We start from the raw sequence: 15773 nt of genomic DNA on the forward strand, positions 1-15773 counted from the left end.
TTAAGTAGATATACTGTATCTTTAAAACTGAGCAAAGATAAGTTGTTAATGGAATAATTACAGTAAAATAATGCAGTATAATCGAGGCACGTGGTGCAGTGGTCAGCACTGTTGCCTCATAGCAAGAAGGTTCTGGGTTCGAGTCCCAGCTCCAGCACAGGATCTTTGTGTGTGGAGTCTCCATGTTCTCCCTGTTCCTGTGTGGGTTCTCTCTGGTACTCCAGCTTCCTCCCACAGTCCAAAGACATCAAGAGGGGACGAGGCTGATTGATACTCTAAATTGACCGTAGGTGTGACTGTGATTGTGAATGGTTGTCTGTCTCTATGTGTTGGCCCTGCGATGGACTGGTGACCTGAAGAATCTTTCCTTTTCCTTGACTGATATACAGTATATAAAAATACTGTTTTATGAAACCTTTGCATATTTGCATTGGGCGACACAGTCTAACAGACACACAATCGAGCCTACAGGTTGTGTTATAACATTTATTATAGGATGGCCCACAACACAGAATACCAGGAACACATGCTTCAAACGCCATGCTGGGTCTGCTTTCCAAAGGCCGATTTTACATGAGAAGCCACAAGAATAATCCAGGAAATTCAGACTAATACAGATTATTTCCCCCTTTTCTGATGAAGATGAGAGTTAAGGCGTAGGTTTATAAGGTTTGGTCTTGGTACTTCCCTGTACTGATTTAGACAAAAAAAAAAAAAAAAAAAAGAAAGAAGAAATGATTTTTTTTGGCACAGAATATGATGGCCAAAATAATGAATAAAACACAGATTTGAAAAGAATAAAATGCAGACAAAAGCTACAGTTCCTGCAACAGTCTTGTTCACATGTATATTTCTCTGTTAATAAATGTTTAAAATTGCATAAAAAAAGCAATACAGCTTAACACTTGACATGTATAATATTGACCAACCAGGCTTTGAGTGACAGCCAACAACAGTGAAAAAAATGAATAAACTCTTCCTTCATGCAACACAATGTACCTTCTAGAAAATAAAAATTACTCAATAAAAGGTGCATTGGAAAATCCGAGCTATTAACCACTTTTGTTGGGTTTAACTCCTGTATAAACTCTGTCGGAAATGTTAAGGGCCAGTCAGTGGAAGTTAGGACCAGAATGTAACTTCCAAATATCAGACTTTGACAGGAATGCTCTTATAAACAGATTTATCACCTTAATAGGACCTACTCTGCACCATACTTTCATTCTTGGACTCAAAAGTAGCTTAGCGTCTTTCACAGTGAAAAAAAAAACCCAAACAAAAACCAATCAATTTTATACTGACCCTTTTTGCAGCCGATCACTGCATCTCATCTGAAACTGATTGATTCAGCTCAAGTCTCCTGAAGGGTTATTTTAATCCAGCTGATTTCTGAAAAGCCAGTAAGGGGCACTGCAGAACTCTTGCAGCCTCTGAATCTGAAGTTGCAAGTTTATAGTGTTAATTGAAACTCTGCCCACGGTAAATATGAACATCTGACATTTTAACATTACAAATACATGTACAAATATATGTAAGGCATAACAGGTCCCCTGTTTATCTAGTTTTCAAAATGTAATTGTGTTTCCAAGTAAGCACTTGTGTTTCCTAGTCGATCCCCCCCTCCTCACCCCCCCCAAAAAAACGAAACCACTGGAGCAACCATTGAAAGCTGTCAGACTCCAATCAGGTGATCTTTGTCTGATTACTAATGTCTGATATTAGCTACCACTCATCACTGGCCACGCTTCAGTATAACATATGGTAGAGAATGTGTCACATATAGGAGGTGGTTAATGGCCGTTTTTACAAGCTGAGCAGTGTTTTCACTTTATAAAATTCTTGACAAGAACAAACAAGATGAGCGAACATGCTAAAAACAAAAACAAAAAAAGCCTCACATTTATTTCACAGAAAATGGGTGAGTTCAGTTGTGCGGGGGGGGGGGGGGTTAAACTTTTAGTGTGGTGTTACAAAACATGTAGACAATTGAGAGGTGAACAATTCAAATTACTAACAGCATAGCAGGAGTAAAACAGAAGAGCAAGAAAGTGAAGTAAAGCTCAGACCTGAGCGACTACCACACGCTACACGAGGTACTTTATGTGACACGTTAATGGTCAGCGACTCTGGCAGGTGCCCAGGGTCTCAGGTAAGGCTACCTTTTACTACATATGGCTCTGCGTTATACCTTTACTTACAATTAAACCCACCTGTGGATCCAAACAGGGGACAAAAGTGTACTGATTGTTAGTAGAAGCCGCTAATGTGAGAGCAGGGAAATATATTTAAACATCATCCAGCTATATGACACGGTGATATACTCTGACATAAATCCAACACCAAACAGTTGTCCTACAGGTTTGGGCACTTGAGTGGTTAAACAGGCACTGCACATCGGAACGAGAAGACAGGCAAAGTGACGATACGCAGCTAGCTAAGAATGATGTGATTCAAATATCATTACTATTGCAACATACTGTCTGTTGTACAATCACAGTGGGTGAAGATCCAGCAAGCCTCAAGAGCCACAGCGGAATCAAAATCCTTTGAGTTCTCTCTGAGTTAGAGATATGTCTCACAAACATATAGAGGAAATAAAGGCTCCCAATATCATACAGTCTACTGCAGGTTACAGGATTGAACATAGCACTGATGACAATGTGTTGAAAATGCTCTGCTCTGCTCCCCAGGTGAATACATGTCCTAAAACATCTCTACAGAGGAGAACAATACACAGGTTTGTCCTTAATATTTTTGTACTCTTCCTTTTCCTTCTATGATCTCATTCAAAGTGGACAAACACTGACATTGTGGACAACTTGAACTGCACAGAACTGCAGCATAAACTCCTTGCTGACTAGTGGCATGTGGAGAGGAGGAGCCGTGGTAACCCAAACTAAAAACAACATAAGATACATACAGTCTGGTCCTTGACAAGTAAGGCCCCAGTGATTTCTTTTTCCTTTAGAACATTAAAAACGTCTTAAAAATATAAAAAAAACCTCTTGCTTGGTATTTCTGGTAGAAGGCAGTTGCATAAGGGGTCAGAGACTGGAAAAATTGTTTTCATGCTTGAGGCAGATACATGTTGAAAGACGATCAAGTCCCACTTATCAGATGGCTGTTTGGCACTGTGGGCTGGTCATCTTCTGAAGCAGGGGCATCTGAGGGGTCGCAAGAGACAAAGGTTAGCAACTGAGACTTACACCACAGCCGTTTTTCACTTGCACTGCAATTAGAAGCTAGGAGGAGGCAACTCCTGCTGCTAAAAGTGAAGATATTGATAAGATAATAATGCTCAAAAGGGCTAAAATCACCACACACTGGTAAGCTGAATTATTGATTTCTTTTAGTGAACAATTCCAACTACTAACTCGAGTGAACCTGACCAAACGACAGCGAAACACGTCGTTCATTAAAATAAATCAATAATTCAGTTCACCAGTGTGCGGGGATTTTACCCCTTTTTTGAGATGATGTGATTTTCTGCATATCACCAGCACCTGAAAATCATAAGGCTGTGCACAGGGACGTTATTCACGTCAAGATAATAACGCTGTTTTGTTTTAATTTCTCCAAACACATATCTGTCTGTTAGGTCATGTTGAATGAAAAGCTTCAGCTTTAAATGTGGCTACAGCTCCACCTCATGGACAGTAACGGAGGGATGGTAGCCATGATCTTTCAGAGGAGAGCTTCATTTCATTAATGGTTCCTATTCCCCTGAGCGTTACATCATCTGTCACATGGAGGCTATTTTGAGGGTTAAAGGTTAAGTGGGCAGGAGGTCCGCAGTCCAGGTGACGAGCCGCTAAAGTTTGTATTTTTGAAACTTAATTAAAAATGTCGAGTAGTAAATGTTGTGTTAAAAGGTGCTGATAATGTGAATAAATGGCGATAAGGTGGTCACCAGTGTATCACTGAGTTCCTGTGAAGTTTCCTGTTTTCGGCCTCTTAAGAAGCACTGAACAGGGTGAAAATAAAACACAGGCACTATCAGCTTGTAAAGGTGACGGGGTGAATGCGCCAGCACTTTTATATTTACACAGCAGACTCCATATTTGCAGGCGATATAGAGTGGCGATGGCATCAGTCAGCCTACTGCCTGAGTGCTCCACTACGTTCACTATCTAGCAGAGTTATCTAATCAGAGTTGAATTTGGAGATGAGGATATGAATGCTAATTAACTGGGGCTACAAGCAACCCATTCACACAGTCAGCTGATCCATGGCCAATACTGGTTACACTAACTTTTCAGTCTCTTGTACTGTTCCACAATCTTTGAAGGTGAGTGGGTGTTAGCGCTCCAGGCTGCTGCTCAACTGCACAGCATTCATGTGCCAATTTGTTGAAAGGGCCATGAAATGTACATGATGAATCAACAGCAGCAACACGAAGAACTGCCGACATTGGTGGGAGTTCGTACTTTAACATGTGCCCTGGTAGCAGCCAATGTTCCTCTTTTTCTCATCTTTTTTTCTGATCAAATCTCTCTCAAATATGCAAATCAACAATATTGTTAGTACTTTTTCTGTCCGTTTCTTTTTTTCAAGGGGGTCAAAAGCTTCCAGCTTAGAGGTGACTCTCAAGACGCATCACTAAAAACAAGAGCAGACTGGTACAGCATATGCCACACTTACCTTAGTCAGATCCACGCCAGTGAGGGCATGAACAGACACGGGGATTTCAGCTAGAAGACGGTTCACCTCACCAGTCACGCGGCTGCCTTCACCACTCAGGATCACAATCTCGTTGGTCTTGGACAGGGGTGCCGCCACCTTGCTGGCAATCTAATGACACAAAGGGCATCTCTTACTATTTTTACATGCCAAGACTGACATAAATGCATTCTATTTAGGCAGACATCCGTGCGTTCAAGTGTGTCACTGACCTTGGGAAGAGCTTCAAGGACCAAAGCGGTCTTGGCAGCCTCGCCGTACTGCTGGTATGCTTCAGCTTTCAGCCTCATTTTCTCAGCCTCGGCCTTACCCACTGCTTCGATGGAGGCGGCCTCTGCTTCACCAATGAAGCGGATCTTCTCGGCCTCTGCCTGGGCTGTTAGCACCTTCTTTATCCTGGAGGAGGGGAAGAGAAGGTCTCGACATTCAGCCAGGCCCCTTTTACATCATCACAAATCACTCATTCTTAACAGTGGTCATCTTTTCACAACATAAAATCCATTTATAACTGATAGTGTGTTTGAATTTTAGAATCTGGTGTTGATGTCCAAATGCATAAGACCAAGAATCAGAACGGGGGAGGGGTGTGGTTGGGGGTATCGACGGTTAGATCAGACTGAAGTTTTTTTTTCATTACATCTCTTACGTATTGATAAATTCCTCCTGCTTCAGGAGGTGGCAACATCCTAAACTAAAGAAAAATAGTTGCACGGGCTGCAACGAGATGAAATTACCCCAAATAATCATCATGGACAACTGATGAGTAAAGTAACAGAGCTTTTCAGGGCTGGTGTGTCGGGGCCCTACTCACTTCTGTCCCTCAGCCAGCTGCTGCATCTTGTAGGCTTCAGCCTCAGCAGGTCGCTTCACAGTGGCGATGAGCTCCTTGTCAGTGCGGTCAATCTCCTTCTCTTCAATTGTGATCTGCTTCTTCCGCTGCACCACCTCAATTTCAATCTCCTCCAGACGGATCTTCTGTTGCTCTTTAGCAGCCTGCAGCTCATACGCCAGCTGAGCTTCAGCTTTCTAGAAAGGAACATCATTTTTACCGTTACTTTGCTCTTGTGTTTGATTGTGTGAAATACATTGCATTCAAACTATTGAACCCCATTACCTTCGTGTTCACTTCCTGATTGAACGCAGCTTTCTGCATTTCAAGCTCTCGTTTGGAGTCGGCCATTTTTGTGTCTGCTTGGAACTTAATATCCATCATTTCTTTCTTACACTCTGCTTCCTGATAAAAGACAGCGTGCACAAACAGACAGAGTATAAAATCACATTTATACCTAAGAACTATCAGAAATCAGAGATGGAATTTTTTCCCCCTCACCCTAATGCCAGCGTCTCTCTCTGCCTCTGCAACACCAATGTCTGCGTCCCTCTGTACTGCAGCCGTCTGTGTTTTGCCCAGAGAGCTTAGGTACTCCACCTTATCATACACATCCTGTCCAAAAGAAAACAAATATGGAGGAGCAGTTTGGTCAGTGATTAAGGTTAGCAACAGGAACACATCACCACAGATAAATGCAGAGAAAACGTGATGTCCCAGTGTCTGGCACCTTGATGGTGAAGCTGAGAATCTCGATGCCCATACGGCCAACGTCAGGTGCTGCCACCTCCCGAACCAGGGAAGCAAATTTATCCCTGTCTTGGTAAATCTGCTCAACGGTCAGGGTACCTGTAATATGAAGGCAATGATTAGTGCCTCACTTTCTTATTGTTGGTCTTTGCTCACGTGCAACACCACAGTACAAGACAGTTGTTACGCTCAACACCGCCCTATCTGGTACAGAGAAGATTATACATGACATGTCAGCATCGACTGTTTTGAGTTTGTTGTTGTTTAGCCGATGCCTCCTCTGCAATATTACCCACCATCAGTTACATCTGAGTGATAACTAAACCTGGCTTGTGGCTGTCAGGACATGTAACTTATTTACAGTGACAAGGGAACAGGTTTGAAGTGAGTTTGACACCTCATACCAGCTAAACAGCCATGAATTAAGAAAAACATTATTTTGAGATTGATTTATACACTGAAAAAATCTAAGCTGGTGTCAAAATGAAAGATAAAGAAGGTGCAGCATCTCTTTTACACTCCGTCTCTACTTTTCTTGATTACAAACACTTAGAGTATTTCCAAACAAGCAGTATCATCTTTGAGATGTTACCCACCAAGAATGGCGCGTAGGTGACCCTCTAGAGTCTGCAGGATGACACTCTTGATCTCCATGACCGACTTCCCTAGGAACTGCTCGCAGGCATAGCCCAGCAGTTCATTTTCCGTCATCACCTTTACCTGGTGCCAGTGTGGACAAACATTGTCAGCTGAACACACATCCACAAACGCAGGCACAACACAAACTACAGGATACGGAACAAATGAAAACATGATACATACTAGCTAACACCTAAGAGCAATTTTCAATTTCAACAGTCACACGTCATCACTTTTTCCTCACTTAGACAACTGAAAATGGCAGAAAACTGACGAAAGCATAAAGAAAACATTGCATTTAGCATAAGAAATTAACATGTACATCAAATTTGGTTTTTGGGGGTACAAATACATCAAACCTCTGGTCACTTGTAGGGAACTACTTTCATTACACATGAGAAAAAAGACTGGAAATATGTTATCACAGCAACATCGGGGAGCAACAGAGCAGACGCTGGAGAAGGAAAGCTGCATAAAATCAGAGCCAATTACTGTAATTATGGTCTAAAGTGGCAAAAAAATGTTGCATGGCCAGATACATCTGTTCACAAAAATCTAAACTATATTTACAACACAAGACTCTCAGTATATTTGAGTGTGAGGAGATGTAAATGTGTTTGGATATTATGTAATGGCTGTCTTCACACTGAATGAGTGTCAGGAGTTTAATAGTGCGGCCATCTTAACTATTACCTGTGGGAATTCTGTCAAAATTACCAAAATCCTTATTCACTTTGAGATGCCTTCCCTCTGCGATCAGTGTCAGCAGGTACAGTTCTCAACCTGTCATCAAACCCAGAATATTCCTGGGATAAACCAGGGAGCTTAAGCTTTGGAGGAAGATCTAACCTGGCTCCACACAACTCTGCTGTGTTGTCATGCAATCAAATGACATCAAACTATCAATCAAAATTAAGGTAATTTAGTTCATCAAGTTGTTTACAATAATTAAACGATAAAAATAATGGCAGTGACCTGAGGTTTAGAGGATGCACACAAGGGCAGTCAGTGACTATAAGAGAACATTTATACGGTCAAGAAATCAAAAAATAATGTAGGTTTGGCAGAAGGTTTGGGATGATGTTGTACTCCACTGGAGCTGCAAGAAAAAAAAGAGTGAGCTGGGTCCTTAGGCGAGAGGTCACACGACATGCACTCATACCAGGAATGGAGGGCAACACAATATCAAGGAGGATGAAGGTCATTCCAAGGAAACGTCTGAAAAAGAAAAGGCTGCAAGCCACACAAGCACACAGCAGGCAACCTCAAAAAGACAGCAGGGGGAGCTGTGCTGTGTCCCAGAACTGAATAAACCCTTGTGTGCAATGGTAAACTCCTGCCTGCAACTCCTGATCTCCAACCCCCATCCCCCTCGTGACACCACCCTTCCTCCTACCCACATCTCCTTTTAGCTACAGAACTGAAAAACACAAGCACGGGAAATGTTATAAGAATGTTGTCCCAATTCCCTTGGCAAGTATTTCTTCAATATTTTGTTCCTAAAAAAATCTGAAAATCGTGTTCTAGAGGCAATTTTACAACTGGCAAGAGTGAATTACACCCAGTGGGCGTCATAAAATCCAAGCAGTATCCTGGGTTCATTTAGTGCCCTGGTTAGCTTTAGGTTAAATGGGATGGTGCCTCCTTCTGAGGCTTAACATATGTGTCCCCAGAATTCAAGGTCACACTGCTCCTGTTGCCATGGGATACAGGCTCCACAATGGTCAGGGTGGACCAATCAAATGGCGTCATGGTGAAACTCTGTAAAGTGAGCTGTGCGAGAGTGAGGGGTTGTTCCAAACAGTGGGCTCATTGTCAGCATGCATGTAGAAGAACACACAGAGAGGAATGTTGGCAAGACTGTAGCCAAATGACAGAACTCGAAATGAGGCATCTTCTTTCAAACACAGTGGACATGCAGTGGAAAATTATAAAGAAGAGACTAAACAGTAAAAAGTCATTTTCAAAACTGAAATACAGAAAGAAGAGGCATATTTTAAAACTTATTCACCAAAGCATGTTAGCATGACTGTTGTGACTGGCTGGTTCGGACAGAATATCAGAGTATTCACGCACAAAACCAGACGACGTCTCTGGTTCTGATGGAGCAATTGAAGTTTTTGTTGAAATTATGCTGATTCACATTCATTATTATATTTCAGCTTTCAGGCAATTATCAGCAACTGTTATGTTTTTATCTAGTGAAAATAATACTGACATTTAAAAACTTAGTAAGGCTGAAAAGTGACCATGTTTCAAAATTTAAATGTGCAGTAGATGGTGCAGTGCATGGCAAGTCCATTACTTTTCAAATGCTATTTGTTAAAAAAAAAATTCACACCACATGACACGTTCATTTTGCAAAGCCACTATCTTACACTTATTCCATTGTATTTTTATTTTTAGTTTTGTCAACTCTATGGTTAAGATTTAATTAGGTTCAGGGAAAGAATATGCACTTTCGTCAAAGTTAGGTTAATTTATTACGTCTACCAATCAAAGCACCCTTGATCGTTATGGTTACACTAATAACAATTTTGTTAAGGATAGAGGACGAGAGCGTCCTTCCTGTTGGTCCAATCTAGTGAGTTGACAGTTGACAAGCTCCAGGAGGATATCTTCATGACTGCAGGCAGATCTTTTTTCACCAACTACAAGATACATGGGAAAAGATTTTCTTCCTGTAATGTATAAGGTCTTAAGAGTTCATGTGACAGCCGCCAAATAAAGTATGCAGTACATATGGGAGGGCATCATATTTTAATGTGGGTTTTCTTCTAAAAATCCCAAAGAAACAAACCTAAAAATAAGGATATTATACTCATGAAGTACACGCAATAAAATAAAAGACTGAGACTGACATTGAGATGTACATCAAGCTCTACATAGACCCCTTCAGCTATAACACTAGGACCAAGTTCAGACAGAGAATGACACTGCATCAACAAAACACAAGGTACTGCATTGGTGTGGGTGTGCTGCAACAGATACAAGTGAGAAGGTGAAACTCGACCCACTATGAGTTGTAGTACATGACACAGCCAATATGTAGCTTTTTGAAGCAGGACTGTACAACCCTGGAAATTTATCATGGCAGCAGAAAATGCTCTCTTCTTTCTTAGCTCTTATTTGAGGAATTACCACAGTACTACATGGGAAAAGATAAATCATCATGAAAACTTCACCATGCTTGCAATGCAGCCATTCAGTCTCACTGAAATGAAAACTTGAACGGAGAGCAAAACTCAGTCTCGCTGCCATTTGTTTCACTGGGTGTACTCTGACCAGCTACCAGCGTGAAACATGCAGACATAGTTGGACTAAACATCTCTTGGGGGTCTAAATCTAGAAATACATCTGTGTGTCTTATTTGAGCCCTCTGTATGAAATACCACCTTTACTGTGATTATGGGCTGATGCCAGAGAAAAGGAGGTTGAGGGGGTGTGAGGGTTAGTGGAGTCTGCCATTCCCAAAAAAAAAGTGTGGTGATTTACCTGAGCCACCCCAGTGACAGTAATAGCTACACCCTCCGCTGTCTCTACATCCTCACACTTGGGCTGCAGGGTCATAATCTCAAGCGTTATCCTGTGAAGAATGTGGAAAAATATAAAATAAAAAATTGACATGTTCTGAGGGAAAACAAATGAAGGGAAGGGCTAGAACACAAGGCAAAAACAAGACAAAGTGAAACCATTCACCCAAGGACTCCAGATCACTAGCAACGGAGTTACAAATCAGATGCTCACCGAACTGCTTTAAGACCATTTTTAGAGATGTTAGCGAATTTTTATTTTGCTTCGTCAAATCCTTTTTTTACTCCAATAGCATTCATTTAGTGACCCCGTTGCTATCGGTGATTCAGAGTATAGCTTTGTAGCAAAGCCCAAGTTAGTGACAGCTGGCTGTTTCCCTTCAACTGCAGAGGAAAAAAAAAAAGCCATGAAGATGAGAAGAACACATAAAGACAACATTAGCTTATTAGTTGAACCATTTTCCTGTGTCTTCTTTCGGTCCTGAGCACCAGCCACTGCTGTGTTTTTTTTTTGGAGGGGGGAGTCTTTTAAAATGCATTACCTGAGCCACCCCTGTCACATCCAGGGGAACACCTTCCGAGGTTTCGATATTTTCACAGCGACAGAGGATGGTCATAACCTCCAGAGACATTCTACGCAGGCGGGCAGGCAGGCCGGAATAGCAGAGGCAAAACAGTCAGTTGGACAACAGCTGTTAGGAATGTCAGTAACCAAGGTCAAGAGGAAGAGGCAAGAGGGAGGGGTTAAAAGACAACCTGAACTTCTGTTTTGCTGGTTTGGCCCAGCAGGCTTTCATTTACTACCTGCTGCGGGTGACACTTGTCAAAACCGGTCTTGTCACAGCTAAAACACATTGTCTCTTGTGTTTGTCTGTTAGACATGTTTAGATAAACTAGCGCCAAGAACAAGATCCATAGATGAACTCCCACAACACTGCTGACAGGATTCTCGCTCTGCAGAGACAGGGATTATATTGGCATGGAGATTAAACAAGAATGTCCTCTGCAAACAACCATTATCCTATACTTCCTTCTCAGTCAGGCTGGATTGTTTGTGTGAGATGCTATAAAATATTCACCAGTGGTGGTAAAATAAATACAATGGGGCGCGATCAATGCTGGATTTTTGAGTCCGGTACCAATTTTAGAGCAGGAAAAAAATAAAAATAAAAAATCAGATTACTGATTTATGCAACTGATAAAGTGAATTTTTTGCTGGACTGAAAAAAGATGCTGTCCACATTCATTCTACACCGATTTATTAGTGATACTGTCATGACCGTTTGAATTTAGTCCAAAATAAAAGAGTAAAGTAAACAGAGTGGAAGGCCCGGAGCGCTCTCTGCTTGACACACAGACTTTGAGTCCTAGTTGTTGCAGTCTGTTTCACAATCATCAGATAGGGAAGCTAACAGCGGCAGCCCTTGGAAGGGGAGACTCCGGTAATAGCTCCGTCTCCTCCTCCTTTCCCAGAGGACTGGATCAATGAGTCATGGGTTTGCGCATTAACATGATTGCTGCATCACAAACGGGAAGAAACACTGCCTCTTCCTCTTTTTATGATGCTGGTTTAAAAGCATCAGGCTTTTAGTTGAAGCGGTTACTAATTTGAGGAGCATCTCTCCTGTTCTCATCACAGAAAAGGAATGTGACATTAGAAAGAGGCACATGACCAAAATGCAGAATCAAAATATACATGTGGAGATACCTAGAACAGCCTGTCTCTTAATGGGTATGGTGTGTGTCAGGGAGTGAGCTATAAATTCAGCCAAGCGTCACCCTCACTTTGTGGTCGAGGTCTACTATTAGGTTTCCTAGCAACTAAGAACAAACCATGGCATTTAATTGGAAATGGGTGAGCTGTCTGGTAGGAGACACAGGAGGGCTGAGATGGGGTGACATCAACACCACACCAAGCAAACAGCAGGTTAGCAAAGAAGAAACAAAGAGGCAGGCAAAGAAAGGACACATTCATTAAAACCAGAAGCTCCAGAGGCAAAAACATTCTATCACAGGTTAGTTCATTTCATTAAATTTTACAGTTGGTTCAGCCCCTGTCAGTGTTTTTGGAACATAGTGAACAACCCACTAGAAAACAGAGGCTTTTCTTTACATATGAATACCCTTAAAATCAGAATTTTGCTGAGCAACAGGCCCAGATGATGCTGACACTTCTACTGAAAAATGCCGACGATGATATTAAGTAGGCAAAAGCCCCAGCTCTGGGAGTTACGTATACATTTTCTTTTGTTCAATTGCAGGTTATATTTCTTAATTAGGACAAAATCTGGCTAAGAACAGACTATATGTTTAATCATCAAGCTCAAGCAGAGGCAATGATGGAGAGGTTTTTTTTTTTTTGCTTCCAATTGAAGGTGCGAGAAACATGTTCAGAAAAACAAATAATCCAAAAAAAATTCTACAGAAATTTTAGAAAGGTTCAGAATGAAAGTCATAAAGGTTCATTCAATAATCCATCTCAAATACCGTTGGAACAACAAAGGAGCAAGACGAGATTAATATCGGTTCAGCATTTCTAAGCAGAAAGACTGAGACAGGCTGAAAAGCCATGCCGAGGTCACCACTTTTCTGATGAAGTAAGCTAACTTTTACTAACTAACAACAGCAACGGCGAGAAGTTACAAACTTTAGCCTCTGACAAGTTTGTTGTTATTTCTAGAGTACGACATCGCAAAATACATTGTGATAACACCACATGAAATGCCTGCCTTATCACGATGCATTTTCCAGCTCTGATAATATGTGATTAGTTGGGTCAGTAGAATGTAATGTAATGTAGTGCTGTAAGAGTGAGTGAGACACCTACTGACCAGGAGGTGTAAATGTTGTCCAATGCACCTTTACATAAATAGTGAGGAAATTCTTCCCATTTTCTTACTTTGTTATTCTTTAGTTTCAGAGTCCAAGTTTAGGAATGGGACAAATTAATATCATAATGTCATTGCTTTGTGTAGTTTCGTTAAGTTTTATTTTTTCCTTAACTCAATATCATCTGCCATTTATTTACCTCTTCAGAGGTAAAAATCACTTTGGATTTGCATTTGAAAGGCGCTGACAGCCGTGAGCATCTATGTTTACACATTAGGTAAACATCCTTTTCTTATTAATGAGACTGCTGTCATCACTATGAATGTAATGTTTATTCTTCTGCAGACTTGAAACTACAGCTTCAGAGTACTGATAGATTACTATGACAAATTATCACGAAATCCCAACTTATGTTTCTTCATTCGATAATTCAATTAAAATTTTTTGACTATAAAAGAATACAAATGGAGATTTGTTCATAATGTATATTCCAAACCCCCAAATCAACTTTATTTGTAAGAGCTTGCTGCTTTTTTTTTTTAAAGACCCTAACAAAAACTCCTACGAATTGTGGCGATCTTAACAGTTAAGGCCAGCCACCCTGAACAACACAGATCTAATCGTGAAAAAGACCGCTGACTGTGACTATCAAGTCGATGCATTTACACTGTACGATGACACCAACTGCATCAAAGGCATTCAGGCACACCAATTTGTGCATCAGCGTATGAGCGGTTTCCACCGTGATGAAAACACAACACAGAAAGCCAAGTAGTGGACCTTTGCAAAAGTTGCTTTAATGTTTATGAAAAGAACTACAAACAAACAAGCAAACAAAAACGGCAGTGGTGACAGGAAAGAGGTCAACCTGGGATTCTAATACTGCAGGAAAAATTGAGAGAAGAAGCGTTAATGTTATTATACTTGTATGGTCACACGGATCAATCCGTCATTTTGGGCAGCATTTAGTTCGTTGGGTATTTAAAGTAAGTCGTGGCAAAAGTGTGAGACTGTTGTCCTACATTTTTAAGTGTCTGATATTTGTCACCTCTCTCACAGTGTAACACAGGGACACTGTTTTGCAGTTATGACCAAAGATAGAGTCATATTTAGTCTTCTTTAGTCTGAGATGGCCCAAAATCTCACCATCTTTAAGGGCCTTCATTAACACATCTCCAGCATGTGCCTATTAACAGTAACTTCTATTGATTAAGATGGTTTAAGGTTCTTCCAATATCTGTTCCTCAAATAATTTTAACCCCCAACTACCACAACCATATGCCACTAACAAATGAATACAATTTTGAACACTGCATTTATTCTGTTTAGAAAGATCTCCTGACATCCAGTTATACACCCCCCCCCCCCCCCAAGTCAGGCATTAGTCATTATTTTTCTTACTGCAACCAAATTCCATGAAAAGGCAAAAATCAATAATGTATTGATGCTGATCTCTTCGTACTTACAGAGCTCAGTTGGTGGGACACACTCCTAAATCTGCTGTTCTCTGTAGTTTTTGCAAATTGTCAAAATGACAAAATTAAACAATGCATCTGTTGGGAACTACTTCCATCCGTGGATTCATACAGATTTGCTGCCCTGCTGAGTATTTAAAGCCGCAGGACACAGGAGTGCCCATGTTGACTATAATGGAAAAATATCCCAACAGGGCAGTAATGATGAGACTCGAGTGTGTCTATTAGTTTTGGTACTACAATGAAGTACAGTAAGGAGGAGTAATCTATGAGTTCATGAGCTACATGATCAGTTCTTCCTTGTACGTGCTCTGCCTTCTGACAGGCTTCCCATTAACTTCATTAGAGCTGCTTTATTAAGCAGACAGTACCTTTGGATGAGAAGTTACCATGGAGTTCGGTGCTGTCCAGAGTTGAAAGACGTCATTCTCTAAGGTGAATTAATTTGCTCAATAAAACAATAAAAGACTGGCTAATACATTTTGTTTTTGACTGTTCTATGAGGGAACAGTTCAGCCTGATGATGACATCTGGTCATGGGTGAACACAAAATGAGGAGTTCTCTTCTCAGGTTCAGAAATATCAAGACCAAATGTAATGGAAATCTGACCACTGAAAAAAACAAAAAAAAACAACAAAAAACAAACAAAAAACCCTCTAATTCAGCAACACATTTTGCAAAGTGTTTTAAAGACAGTTGTGCAGAATGTACAACAAGCTTGGTCTTTTTTGTATATTATGCCAAATAAAGTGCTTATTATTTATTCTGCTAAAGATCCATTAAGTTTATTTGGTCAGGTATTTCGAATAGGACATTTTTTTGGACCTGTGCGTTGACCTGTACCTGGACAGTCTCTTGTGCGGATTTGTTCTTAGAACCTTCCTGACAGAGGTGCTGAGAACTGTACCAGCTGAGACTTCCAGGGCACGCTGATCTTACCTCTGGATGTCAGAGATGAGCCACCAGGCCCAAGCCCAGCCTCCCACGACATACGTCTTCTCGTCTGAGCCGCAGCAGCCACCTTAGCGACAAAACAG

General features: G+C 41.0%; 1 protein-coding gene across 3 annotated transcripts in view; it reads right to left on the reverse strand.

Annotated features, from left to right (window-relative positions):
- Window positions 1–478: 478 nt before the first annotated feature.
- Window positions 479–15773, reverse strand: part of LOC147249096 (flotillin-2a) — a 23249-nt gene continuing 7954 nt past the window's right edge. Inside the window, exons 2-11 of one of the 3 annotated variants that reach the window (XM_086226051.1) lie at window positions 15676–15757; window positions 10974–11064; window positions 6856–6979; window positions 6240–6358; window positions 6011–6124; window positions 5795–5914; window positions 5492–5706; window positions 4893–5076; window positions 4642–4791; window positions 479–3164 (exon numbers count right to left, since the gene is read on the reverse strand). In XM_086226051.1, coding sequence (XP_086082177.1) covers window positions 3114–3164; window positions 4642–4791; window positions 4893–5076; window positions 5492–5706; window positions 5795–5914; window positions 6011–6124; window positions 6240–6358; window positions 6856–6979; window positions 10974–11064; window positions 15676–15757 — 1250 coding nt within the window. In that variant the 3' untranslated portion in view covers window positions 479–3113. Of the gene's footprint in view, window positions 3165–4641; window positions 4792–4892; window positions 5077–5491; window positions 5707–5794; window positions 5915–6010; window positions 6125–6239; window positions 6359–6855; window positions 6980–10393; window positions 10485–10973; window positions 11065–15675; window positions 15758–15773 lie in introns of those variants that run through there. The other 2 variants (XM_086226050.1, XM_086226052.1) reach the window with 2 other exon arrangements.

The sequence above is a fragment of the Aulostomus chinensis genome, chromosome 15 (genome assembly GCF_037954235.1).
Source record: "Aulostomus chinensis isolate RoL2024-O1b breed Wild chromosome 15, RoL_Achi_v1.0, whole genome shotgun sequence".
NCBI lineage: Eukaryota > Metazoa > Chordata > Actinopteri > Syngnathiformes > Aulostomidae > Aulostomus > Aulostomus chinensis.